At 42.8% G+C, this 13,775-nt stretch overlaps 1 protein-coding gene across 13 annotated transcripts in view; it reads left to right on the top strand.

Annotated features, from left to right (window-relative positions):
* Nucleotides 1-13,775, top strand: part of LOC131679280 (disintegrin and metalloproteinase domain-containing protein 33) — a 1,109,813-nt gene that overhangs the window by 924,538 nt on the left and 171,500 nt on the right. For all 13 annotated transcript variants that reach the window (XM_058960010.1, XM_058959995.1, XM_058960002.1 and 10 more), the window contains exon 9: nucleotides 4,156-4,446. In XM_058960010.1, coding sequence (XP_058815993.1) covers nucleotides 4,156-4,446 — 291 coding nt within the window. The remainder of the gene's footprint in view (nucleotides 1-4,155; nucleotides 4,447-13,775) is intronic.

Raw genomic sequence — 13,775 nt, 5'->3', positions numbered from 1 at the left:
TTCGCCGCTGATGGATAACATGAGTTGCCACTAGTACACTCATAAACGACCACCAGGCGATCCACTACACAATTGCTCGGAAGAATTGTACTGTAAGATGGAGGACTTCGACAAGAGCCGAAGTATTTCGTACAGATAGCACCAATTCCGGACGCCGATAAGCTGTCGGAAACACCAGCGAGGTCGTTTGATGTAACAATACCGAGGCAATTGCAGCAGAGGAACTGCCGGTGTCCTGCTTATTGGTGGAAGTGACAGGGCCGCTTTTAAACGAGAGATAGTATTTAGCTAGTCCACCTGCTATAATGAACTGTGCAGAGAAGTAGACGCCAACCCCTGGGACAACGTTTACCGTTTCGTGTTGGCCAAGATCAAGGGTCCAACGAAGCCAGCTGAAATGTGCGCTGGCAAATTGAAGACTACCGTGGAGTATCTCTTACCGAAACACGACCCAAACGCATGGCCGCCTACGCCGTACGTTAATGCAGACGCTGGTTACTTGGGTGTCAATCGGGTCTCCTACGATCTATCTCAGAGGCAGTTGGACTCCGAAAAGGAATTTCAACGGTAGATCGAGGAGAAAGACGCGTTCAACAGCGCCTGCTGAGGGGCTATTGCTGCACAGTTACAGCTGGTTCACCACAAGACGAAAGTAGTCCTGTTAGCAACCATAAAAATTCCAAAGTACCGTGACCAGTTCCGGTGGATCCTCAATTCCATCGACGTGTGCGCTGAAGCCCCTGGGTGTGATGTTCGACGATCGACTAAATTTCAATAACTACGTCGACTATTTATGTGAGAATGCAGCGAGGATAACTAACGCAACAATCACGCCGAAAATCGGAGAAGCAAGATGCAGCGATGGACATCTCCTGATGGGTGTCTCATCCTCAATACTGAGCTATGGCGTTTCGACCCGGCCTGCTGCGCTGAACTCAAAGCGGAACCGAACGAATTTGACAAGTACGTTTCGCCAAATGACTGTTCGTGTCGCGAGTGCGTACCTAACGGCGGATGCAGAATGCGTCACTGCACGGATGATCCCCATCTGCATCACTCTGTCTGAGGATGTGGAATGCTACATGCGGAAGAATACACGAAATGCAAGGACACTAGTCTTAGCATACTCGTCGGGGAACTCTCCATCGGTGTGGTCTAAGTCCATCGCCGGAGACTAGATGAATGGTGTGAGACGAAGTATTGGTTTCGGATCGTCGTGGCGCAGGCGTATCGGAAGTCTAGCACCACCCAGAACCACCGGACCGGCCTCGGCATCCTACCAGTTTGTTCGCGTATGTGGATAGAGCCAGGAAAACAGCGGCGTTGTGCTGCAAGAATGTATGCCTTGGAGCAGTAGCAGGGCCCTTACGAATGGAATTGCTTTCGAATTTAGGTTACTTTGTCCATCGAAACGAGTACAGCGAACGTGCGGCATCCGAATACCACAAACAAAGTGCACAGTACAGTTACGAGTGGGTAGGAAATCAGTGAACTAGTGAAGAGAAAATTTTAAGTGGTACACCAAGTAATGTGAGTGCAAATTGAAAGATGTCCAAAATCAACGATCGCACCTTACGCTTAACTCCACTCCTTAGGTTCTGTACAACCTCTGGTTGCAGCTTGTTCTGTACGGAAACCTTTTTCTTCATGTCTTCCTCAAATTTGCTTGCTTTCGTAGTGCCTGTTTCATAATTGCCCAGTATTTTTCGAAGGGCCCCGTTGGCTTCGTTCCACTCCATGACAACATATGAATAGTGAGACGAAGCTAGATCCGATCGTAGGGTCTTCGTATTGCTTTAATACAGAGAATGCAGTAGTTTCTGTAGACACTCCTTGAAGTAGATCTTCCCGTTTGCAGTTCATGTAATTATTGGTAAACTTTGAAAGTTTCTGCTTCTTCACTTCCTCCGGAACATCAAACTTGTGCTAGGCGGTGGAGAACAGTAACCCAGGCAACTGCCGAAAGTCCGCCTTGCCGTAAGTCTCAGCATCCATGATGAGATAATGAGGCTTCGTCAGCATCTGGGTGTACTGTTTCCGGGCCCGTGACTTTCTCACCGTATTTTGCCGTTCGTCACGATTTGGAGCCTTCTGCACTTTGAACGTTTGCAGTCCCTTCCGGTCCTTAGCTCTCAGAACGAAAGACTTGGACAGATTCAACTTTTTGGCCGCATCCTTGACCGAAGTATTGGGATTCCGCTTAAAAACTTTCACTACACGCTTCTGATCCTAATCACTAATAGACACATTCATTTTGACCCCATTTCTTCTTCCGTTCGATGCTCGGAGTTTGGGAGTAAGGTTTAATCGCACGACTCACCGTTGACTGCACAATTCCGAAGTATTTCCGATGTCCCGATGAGAGAGTTGAGGATTTTCCAGGCGCATGCGTAAAATCAATTCACGACGTTGCTTTCGGTCGACGCCATTTGTTTCAATTTTCGTAAAACTGACAACGATAAAATACAGTGTAAACAATACAATCTAAACTACATCTACCCAAATTTTCAAGATAAAATACCCAAAGGGTTATTTTCCACAGTATTTTTTCTTGATGCACTTTGAAATGGGACACCTTTTTGGAACTGTTGAACAGCGGGTAGTTTCATTAAAACTTTATTTTAGCTTCAATTGGCTAATAATCTGATTCAAATAGTATTCTCTTCCTCGTTGCATTCCGAATACTCACCCTTGAGTTTAGTTTCCTCAAATTTTAGCTCGGCTGAGTCGAATCTCTCTTTTTGTTTTTGACTACATTAATAAGTGCAAAAGAAACACATAGCTCAAAAGTGCCCAAATTAAAATTAAAAGAACCTATTCTGCGTGTTTTATTCTTCTGTGTATTCATGTTGAAAGCACTGACAGAATTAACCATTGCCACTGAGCCGGTAGTAAAATCGATCCAGTTGAAACATCAAAGCTCCAAAGCCAAAAACAAAGTATATTCTCACTTAGCCAAATCGACACCCGAAGGACCCAGATCGTGATAAAGTAGCAAATTACGATGATGATTCTCCTTTCCTTCCAGCCAACAAACGAGTAAATAGGAACCGGGGCAGACTGTCTATTGCCATGGGGTAGGGTAGGTACTGAGATAACGCGCCAAATGTAATTAAGCATTTTACGACGGAGAAAGCTTTCCTTTTGAGCACTTGGACTATACTAGATGTGTATACATATTCTCGAGCTTCTCTATAGTCATCCCTCGATATCGCTTTGCTCACATCCGAGTCGAACGAGCAAGATACGACAACCGAAGACCGATGGGGTGGGCACTCAACCCAACTGAAATTTAATTTTAATTTCAATTTACATCAGAGCTCAGCAAAACGGGATCCAATCAATTGATTGTCATCATCCAGAATCCACCGAAGACTATATACCGTACATACAATTTACGTCGTTTCGGAAAAGTGTCAGTCACCAAATGAAAATTAAAGCATTGATGACCACAGCGCTGTTCGATGGACCAGAAAGAGGACAACAGCCAGGAATGTAAATCGCAAATTTTCCAAATATAATGAGATTATCTTGCAGACAAGAGACGCCGGGGACACCGGAGAAGCTGTGGTCATCCGTTGTAAATTTTCTACCTATAACCGAAACCCGGACAGTAGGGAAGATAAAAATAAAGGCTCGAAAGCATCATCAACTAGCCCAGATGGGTTGGATGACCGCACTTTCGAACTGGGAGAAAGCAATTTAAGTAACCATTTTCACATCCGAGAGCGGTAATTTATAGGGTAATAATGGGGCCTGGACGAGTGGCTTACTTAGGCTGCTTTAGTCCTGGCAGCAGCGGTAGCACTTGCTGTGATATCAGATAGGAAGGTTAGGAGGCAAAAAGAAAGCTATGAATGCCGAATTGGTTTACATTGGTGAATCTCTGTCAAGGTGGGGGTGTTTAAATTTATTGCGCCATCAATTTGTGGGGTTTTGGAGAATTTGTCAGACTTGACGTCCCTAAAGAGGCATTTTTTTTGCTTTACCACTACTACATTTATAATTCAACAGAAAATTGAATACGACGGATTGCTATTTGAACGAATTGACCAACCTGTGTTGTTGCGCACAAGAAATCATTTACCGTAACTTATTGGCCCATATCACATCAGGTATACATTTCTCTATCTCTATTTTCCATCCTCCCGACAGAAACATCCACATGTTATCTTCGAGGCACGTACAAAATCAAACAAGGGCTGTGCTAATTCCGGCAACCTGGAGTGGCGGACGCGTTCGATCCGCCGGCAGGGCCACCACCAAGGTCTGGTGGCATCGCAGGATGCAAACGGAGCCGGCCGGTACCGGCGGGATGTGCGCGAAACCACCAAGTACATCGAAACGGCGCTCATCATCGATAAGGCGATGTTCCAGAAACGCAACGGCAGCACCCGAGCCGAGGTGGTGCACGATGCCATCCAGGTGGCGAATATTGCCGATCTGGTAAGTACTCGAACTCGAACTTGCACTTATTTTCTGTTTCTGCTGGCTGGCTGCAGGCTGTGAGCCGGAATCGACTTTTGAATTCACATATACACCCAAAGCGATTCGTCAAGGCACAATTTAGACTTTCCAAACTGTATTTAGAGATTTACAAATTGTTTTCCTCCATCTTCCATAGGTAGAGGAAAACAAATCGAAAACAGCTTATCGACCGAATTGTTTTTGTGATGGAACCTGAACAATAGAAATTTTAGCAACACCCAACCGCATCTCACAACTACCATTTGAGACTCGGTTCGTGAAAATTGGTTCAGTCATCACCAAAGAACCTATTTGACTTTAATTAAGGGATCATCCATAAATGACGTAGCATTATATGGGGGAGGGGGGAGTTTTGCATTTTGTGATGATGTGTGACGACGGGGGTGGAGGTAGGGGGTTCCCTGACTTCAGGGTCGTTTTGAAGATTTGCGCTGTTCTTTAATAAATAAAAATCCTCGTGGTTCTCCACAACAACAGAAGGCCACTCGGCACATCACAATCGATACCTATAAAATCCTAATTACGGTACACTGATAATGGACGGGAAAAACGGACTCGATACTACGTTACGTGGCTGACCGTTGTGCTATTCTGCTCCTTCAATAGAAGGTGACACATTCTTGAAATGACGAGTAGGTTAAAGCGCGATTCAGACGATACATCAGCTTCCGTCAACGTCAACGGAACGTCACCGTTCCGTCAGGATAAGTTTAATACTTTTCTCTTGTACCCGTTCACACATGCCGTACGTCAAAACGTTCCGTGCCGTTGATGTTGTGTGTGAATGCCTCCATTTAACTGCATGTAACTTATCCTGACGGAACGGTGACGTTCCGTTGACGTTGACGGAAGCTGATGTATCGTCTGAATCGTACTTAATGGTGCAACTGCCTTCGACCCGTTAAAACATTGGCAGGCGTCCGGGTACTTTCAAAACTCGTAACCACTATTCAGTGGTACAAGGTTCGGATGGATCATTCCCGATTTTACGCCGATCCAACTCTGAACACTACTGCCCATGAAGTATAGTGTTATCCCTTGCACTGCCACATATAAAATCATGTGATCACATGTCGTGACTATGTACAACGAGTGGAGATAGCGGCCCGGAAAACGAAAATATAGACACGAAGATTGCAATCCATGTCAGGCTACGTACCTTTTTTAATGGGGAATAACTAACATCGTATTTTATTCTTTTTTAAGGGGGCAGGGGGAGGGAGAGTTACCGTCAAGGTACGTAATTACCAGGAGGGGGGGGGGGGTATTTAGAGGTTTGTGACGAAATGCTACGATGGGGGAGGGAGGCGTTAAAAATTACTCAAAAAATGCTACGTCATTTATGGATGGTCCCTTAAGAAATACGTCCGGAGTCTGGGACTTCCGGCATTGTCGATAGTAGACAATATATTCAAAGTATCTTTGATTGGCCATCAGTGTTCCAGACCTGCAAATAGAAGCAATTTGATGTTCATTCCAATAGTTTAGCCTTCAAATAGTACGATTGCACCGTTTATATGAGAAATTACTGTGTGGCAGCAGTAACCAACATGTAACTGCGGAACCAAAAGTCCGATCTGAATGAAATTCAATAGTAGTTAATGATAGTACAGCCGTGATTCGCTGGTTGGTAAATTTTTAACTGGGCCGCCTTTTAGTTAGACCTCCGCTAGTTGGATCATTGTCCAACTAAAAAGCATCTGAATGCCAAAATCTCATGTCAAATTTGACAATATATCTATCAATCTTTTACGCTACGTTTTTGACATTTGTCAGTCGATCCAACTAACGAATCAAATTCGTTAGATGGACAGTGTCCGTAGCCCAACCAGCGAATCACGACTGTACTGCTTTGTTTATTTGGAATCAAGTTTACATAAATCGGTCAAGGTTTTGCTGAGAAATACGTGTGGCATTAGTTTGGAAATTAACAAGTTCCCTGCGCGTATCAACAACCGTCATAGCTGGCCCATGTGGGCAAAGCTACTTTTTTGGTTATTAGTAATCTAGACTCAAAAATTCAAGTAATGTTGCAACCATTTTAATATGTAGTGCATCATTTTGACACCATTATATATATATATATATATATATATATATATATATATATATATATATATATATATATATATATATATATATATATATATATATATATATATATATATATATATATATATATATATATATATATATATATATATATATATATATATATATATATATATATATATATATATATATATATATATATAGGAATTTGCTGTTTGATCAAACTTTTCAACCCAATGTAACTATGTACAAATTCAATAGCAGCTTCCGATTGATGGCCGTACGAGTCGCGATCGAGTACAGAACAATACCGTCGGACGCAGTATGCACTATCGCGGGGATAATCCCATTTGCATTACCCTGGCAGAAGATATTGAGTGTTACAATCTACAGCTACAGAGTGACAAGTGATGAAACACTTAGATCGCGGTCAATAGAATGGTAACGTAGATCATGGTAGCCTTGCAACGGAAATGGCGTGATGAACAGCGAGCAACGGTTTCAGGAGAGCAATCACCGCCAGAGTGAGCTAGATCCTCCGCTGGGGACTAGTCGAGTAGACTGCGACTTAGCACCTGGTATGGGTCGTCGGGGCGCCAGCGAACCTGACGCCACGCTTCACCCGAAATCGCCGAACCGAGCACTACACCCTACCGGTTGGCCGGAGAGAAATATAGTTAAAATAAAAAAAAGAATCGGTATCTGGAGAACTTCTTTCGTCAGGGAACTCTCCATCGGCATAAGCTAAATTCACCGCCGAGGAATGAGTAGATCGCGACGAGAATCCACCAGTCGCGGGTCGTCGTGGCACCAGCAAACCGGAGCTCAAGAAGAAAATAGGACAGATCTACGAGTTCATAAAGGACAAGAACAACGTTCACACTAGGATCAAGCATCTAGTGAGGAGCTTCAAGTCCGTCATGAATAATGTCGAGCGAGAGTAGATTACGTTGAGGACTCGTGCCAAGTACGCCAAGGTGAAAACAGTGTCGGAAGCAAAACAAGCGACGCCGAAGATTACTCGAAACCAACGGATGGAGAAAAGGAAAAAAGCAAAGGCGGAAGAGAAGAAAAAAACCGAAGAAGACAATCGTAAAGAAGCAAGCGATTGGCGCAAGATCGTTAAACAGAAGGCGAACCGAAGTTGCAGAAAGAAAGAAAAGAGATTCCCAACCCTCGTCGGAAAAAATAAGGGGGCAGCTTTAATAGTCGAGCTGAAGAAAGAAATGACGAAAAGTAAGAATCCATCTGAAGTTGAAGCAGCTGTGGGAGAATGTGATGAAAACCCGCCGCTCTCAGAGAGACGTACTGAAGAAATACTCAAGACTTAGCCTTCAAAACGCTCATCAAAAAGTCGCTAGACGAGGAAGCTGCATCCTACTGGACAGTGATTAGAAACAGGAACCTGGGCCAGATCACGAAAGAAGATGTGAAGTTCGCTGAAGGAAGAATGCCATCTAGAAGATGCACCAACAGCAATCCTGATGAGGAATGCATACGGTTGTCCGCATACAGCGTCGCACTGTGGCAACTGTCCATACAAAGTTGTGACAAAATTATAAAAATTGGTCTATGTGGCTAAAACTTGGGGTTTAACTAATTTTGGGTCGCTGAATCCATTTCTACTATCAGTTTTGATATTCCATATTTAGTTTTTTCGACTACTTTTATATAAACCCATTGGAATGCTCTGGTCGTTAAAGGGTTAATATAAACATTAATCATAGCAGCCAATCTCATCGGATAGCAGAAATGGTTGACAAAACTAGTAAAAATCACTAATTTTTCAGTAATATGATGTAGTTTAGGCAAATAATTTGTAAGGAGATTTATGAGCTACAGGGCGGCTCCATATGGGTATTTTCAAAAACATAGATATACCAACGGATTTCAAATTTCCCTGGTGGAACGCTGAGATTTGCCGTTTGCGTAATGCCCTGCGAAAACAACGCAAGCGTTATTTCCGCCATAAAACAGACGAAAACAAAGTTACTCTTCGACGGATAGAACTACAATATGAAACGGCCCGGAATTCCGCTTTTCGTGAGTATTTGAATCATGTGCAAAATAGCCTTCGTGATCACCCAGCAACATTTTGGAAATTCGTTAACAGCAGAAAACGATCTGGTAGTACTCCCACTGACGTTTTCCTTGGAAACGCAAGCGCGCAATCTCCAGCTGATACCGTAAATTTGTTTGCTGATTTCTTTCGCGGAGTGTTTAGAAGCGACTATACCGTCCCTTCGAAAGAATGTTTGGAAACATTACCATCGTACAACATAAATCTCCCCCGTCCCACTGTCAGTCGAGTTGACGTCTTGAAGGCTCTGACTGCTGTTGATTCGTCGAAAGGGCCTGGCCCCGATCATCTCTCGCCCCAATTTATAAAAAGCTACGCCCACGTGCTGTATCTTCTAGTGTGCATCATTTTCAATCGGTCTCTCGCTGAAGGCATTTTTCCTATCGCCTGGAAAGAAGCTACTATCGTTCCTATCCATAAGGCTGGAAATATTCACAACGTCGACAATTACAGAGGTATCTCATTATTAAACTGTCTCTCCAAAGTTCTCGAAAAGCTGGTCTACAACGTCACGTATGCAGCTGCATCCCACATTATCTCGAAGTATCAACACGGGTTTGTCACAAAACGATCAACAACTTCTAACCTGATGGCTTACACTTCTAAGTTGCTTCCCGCCATCGAGAAGCGTCATCAGGTGGACGCAATTTACGTCGATTTCTCAAAAGCTCTCGACAAAGTACCGCACAACATCGCAATCTTGAAATTAAGCGTTTGAGATTTCCCACCTGGCTGACTAACTGGTTGCAGTCGTACCTTTCCGATCCCTCGGAATTCGTGAGTATAAAAAACACGCGCTCAAGCACATTCAGAACACCCACAGGTGTCCCGCAAGTCAGTCATCTGGGCCCGCTTATTTATATTCTGTTTATTAACGATATCTGTAGTCGGAGCAAGTCTGGGAAATTGCTGTACGCGGACGATCTCAAAATCTTCCGAACCATCGCTTCTGCACTTGACGCCGTAGTGCTTCAAGAAGATATCTGTACTATTCAAGAATGGTGCACGCTTAACGGAATGGAAGTCAACGTTAGTAAATGCAAAATAATTAGTTTCGGACGCTTGCTTACTCCAGGACGTTATGAATACAGCCTAAAAGGAAGAACAATTGAAAGCGTCGACTCGACCCGAGACTTGGGAATGCTCTTCGATAGGAAGTTGAGCTTTTCCGACCATATCACCGCGACAACTGCTAAGGCTTTCGGAATGCTGGGCTTCTTAAAGCGGAACACGGCGGACTTCGATGATTTCTACGCACTAAAAGCACTTTACTGTGCCCTGATCAGAAGTGTTCTGGAGTATGCTGTGCAAGTGTGGGCACCATACCATGCCGTTCAAATTGACCGACGGAAATGTATACAAAGATGTTTTGTGCGATTCGCCCTCAGGAAACTTCCATGGAATGATCCAGTTGTGTTGCCTCCTTAGGGCGATAGATGTATGCTACTCGGTCTGCAGACTCTGGCGACTCGCCGTATCTTCCTGCAAAGAGTTTTTGTTTTCGACTTGCTGTCAGGTAATATCGACAGTCCCGATCTTCTCTCGGGCGTTAATTTGTATGCGCCTCCTCGTATTCTTCGTAACCCCACTCTGTTGTGGATCCCTAGACACCGTACTTCATATGGACAAAATAATCCGCTGGAAAGATGTTGCCGCAGATTTAACGAAGCTTCCTCAGTGTATGATTTTAACGTTTCCAAGCATAGATATCAGTTATTAATAAGAAATATATAGTTTTAAAATGTGTCTGTACGGTGTATACCGAAGATAAGAAATAAAATAAAACTTCGGCGCAAAAAATGCGCAAGATGAGTCCTATATATCTTGAAACTACACTAAATTTTGAGTCAGATAAGTTCTTCTTTCCAATGAACTTAAAATTGCTCCAATCGGCTGTGTAGTTCTTGAGACATCGTAATTTGAAACTCTAAGGTACTAAAAATTCTAATGAATTGAATTGAACAGAAATCCTCAATATCACTTGCTTCAACGACATGTTAAAAATTCATTTTTCATCGGATTTTAGTAAAATTAGACCTTTATTCAAACTGAGAGAAAAATAAAATAAATATTTACAAAAGAATTACAAGACATTGTTTTTGGGGCTTTGTCACTCGTCGTGCCACTGTGGGTTGATTCAACTCTCAACGATCGTAGACAGGCCGAATAAAGGTGGTGGTCAGTGTGTTTTTTAAAGTCTGTCCCTAAAGTCACCAAACCAATGGAAAGAAGCTTTAAATGAATGGGTTTCGGTGTCCAGCCGAGCAACTGCAAAGAACCGGACAGATCTGATCTTTGCGAGGATGTACCTTCCCCCCATTGCCAGAGACTGCACAAAGCAACTGAAGTGCATGCTCTGCACAAAGGAGGGAAAGCATGACGGGAGGCTTCATATGCCTAGCGTACAAGTTGGCGTTGGAGAACTAGAATTGATGGAGGTGACGTAAGAAAAACTCAATTATTGCGTAATGAAGAAAGACTCACGGTCAAGACTTAGCCTTCAAAACGCTCACCAAAAAGTCGCTAGGCGAGGAAACAACCGTGTGAGCTTCATCCCACTAGACAGTAATTAAACCAGCACCAATAGCAACCCGCAGTTGGAATCAGGCCGAATGGAGGTTCGGTTGTCAGAGTGTCCATTAAAGTCTGTCCCTAAAGTCACCAGACACCAGACAACGACCAGTAGTCATCGGTAGAGATTTCAATACTTGGGCAGTGAAGTGGAGAAGCAGACGTACCAACACAAGAGGGCATTGGTTGCTGGAAGCTATAGCAAAGCAGGATGCTACACAATGAAGGTATCAGTAGTACTATTCGTGAGGAAGGCAAAAATCCATCGTCGTTACCTTTTGTAGTCTGTCGCTGGTAGCAAACATGAACTAGATGGTTAGCGAAAACTACACGCATAGTAACCACCTGTCAATCCGGTACAACGTAGATTAACGAAACCATGTTTTAATACAAGAACTTGTAGCTTTCCCACAGCGATGTCTATGGAATTCCAGTGTGCTTCATTTTCAATCGTTCGCTAACTGAAGGAATATTTCCTAACGCATGGAAAGAAGCAACCATCATTCCTATTCATAAAGTTGGAAACATTCACAACGTCGAGAACTATAGAGGTATCTCTCTACTAAACTGTCTTTCTAAAGTCCTCGAAAAGCTAGTCTACAATGTTATGTATGCAGCTGCTTTCCACATCTCGGAATATTAGCATGAATGTATCACGAAACGATCTATCACATCTATCCTAATGACTCATACTTATTTGTTGTTTCCTGTCATCGAGAATAGCAAACCAAGTGGATTCAATTTATATCGACTTTTCAAAGGCTTCACAATATCCCAATCCGGAAACTACAGTGGATAGGATTTCCAGCTTGGCTGACTAATTTGTCGCAGTCCTATCTCTCTGATCGTTCCGCATTGGTTGGGATAAATAATGTGCGGTCTAGCTTGGTTGCTATACCCAGCGGTGCCCCGCAAGGAAGTCATCCAAGCCCTCTCATTTTTATCTTATTCATTAATGATCTCTGCAGTCGTATTCAGGGTCTTTGATGTTCACTGATGTCTGGGAAATTAATATTCACTGATGGTCTTAAAGTTTTCCGTACCATAGTTAGGGTACTCGACTCTATGGGGCTTCAAGAAGACATCGGCATGGAAGTTAACGTAAAAAATGCAATGTTATAAGTTTCGGACAAACTGCCGCTATGAATATCGCCTACAAGGACGAGTTATAGAACGAGTTGATTCTAATCGTGAGCTGTGAGTAGCTTTCTAAAACGGAACTCTGCTGACTTCGACGATTTCTACGCACTAATGTCTCTTTACAGTGCCCTGGTTATAAGTGTTTCGAAGTACGCGGTACAAGTGTAGGTAGAGGTGTACAAAGATGCCGTCAGATTACCGCCATACATAGATAGATATATGTTGCTTGATTTTCAGACTTTGGAGCCCCGGCGCATCTTTCTGCAGAGAATTTTATTATTCGACTTGCTTTTTTATTTTAATTATAGAGGTTTTAACCGTAGGGTCATTCGCCTCTTTGTCGGGTTAGTGAAATCTCTTTAGAAAAATCTCTAACCCTATGTGCGGGGATGGGAATTGAACCCAGGTGAGCTGCGTAATCAATTTACCAACTACGCTATCTCCACCTCCCATTCGTATTGCTGTTGGGCAATGCCGACAGCCCATTTCTTCTGTCTAGTATTTGTTTGTCTTTACCACAATAGATCTAAATACTGGTCGCAGTGGTTCGTCTCCAACGAAAAAAAAATTGTTTGTCTATGCCTCCCCTTGCTCTTCGTAGCCCCACTATGTTATGGATCCCCATTCAGCGATGTGGTATGTGTATGGTGAAAATAACCCAAACGAAAGACGTTGCCGCAAATTTAACGAAATGTGTTCGATTTAAACGTGTCCAAGCATAAATATAAGTCATTAATGAGAAACAATTAAGTTAAAATACGTCTATGCGGTAATTACCGAAGATTCACCTCGTCAATAACTGACACCAACTTGGCACCAGTTAGTCACTAAATCCAAACAGCTCACATAACTTATAAAAATACCAAACTGATTCCGAGTGATATCTCAGGAAGCAAGCGCAGAAACTTTGGTTTGCGGAGGAGAAAACAAAAACTAACTCTTGTTTTACGGCTTGAGAAGCAAAAGTGTACCTATTTTTCTCGGGTTAAGGTATCATGATCGGGACCAGCCTGTTGCTTTAGGCATTCACATCTGTTTGGATATTGTGACTAGCTGGCGCCAATTTCGTGATAGCACCAAGTTGAAGCCAGTTACTGACGAAATCAATTCGAAACACTGAAATCCAATTGTAGTAATAGCTATTTAAAATTGTGTGTCCGTGTTAAAATTAAAGTCAATAAATACGCAAGATTATGTATAGTAAGTGATTGTTAATAACTATTCGTTTGAAAATTTTCGCTTTGATTGATAAAAAAAACGTTTAAAATTTATCAACACAACAAAGCTATAAACGTTGAAACAACGCACAGTGATTTCCTAATTTTAATATCGTTACATTTTAATACCACAGTACCAAACGAAACCTAATGGTTTCTAAGCTTTATTTTGCAAATACTTGCCTTGTCATTAGAACAACCGTTCTCAAACTTGCTATGATATTTGC

This window comes from Topomyia yanbarensis, chromosome 1, assembly GCF_030247195.1.
Source record: "Topomyia yanbarensis strain Yona2022 chromosome 1, ASM3024719v1, whole genome shotgun sequence".
In the NCBI taxonomy this organism is placed as follows: Eukaryota; Metazoa; Arthropoda; class Insecta; order Diptera; family Culicidae; genus Topomyia; species Topomyia yanbarensis.
The sequence above is the reverse complement of the archived record's forward strand: the minus strand, read 5'-3'. Positions and strand labels throughout refer to the sequence as shown.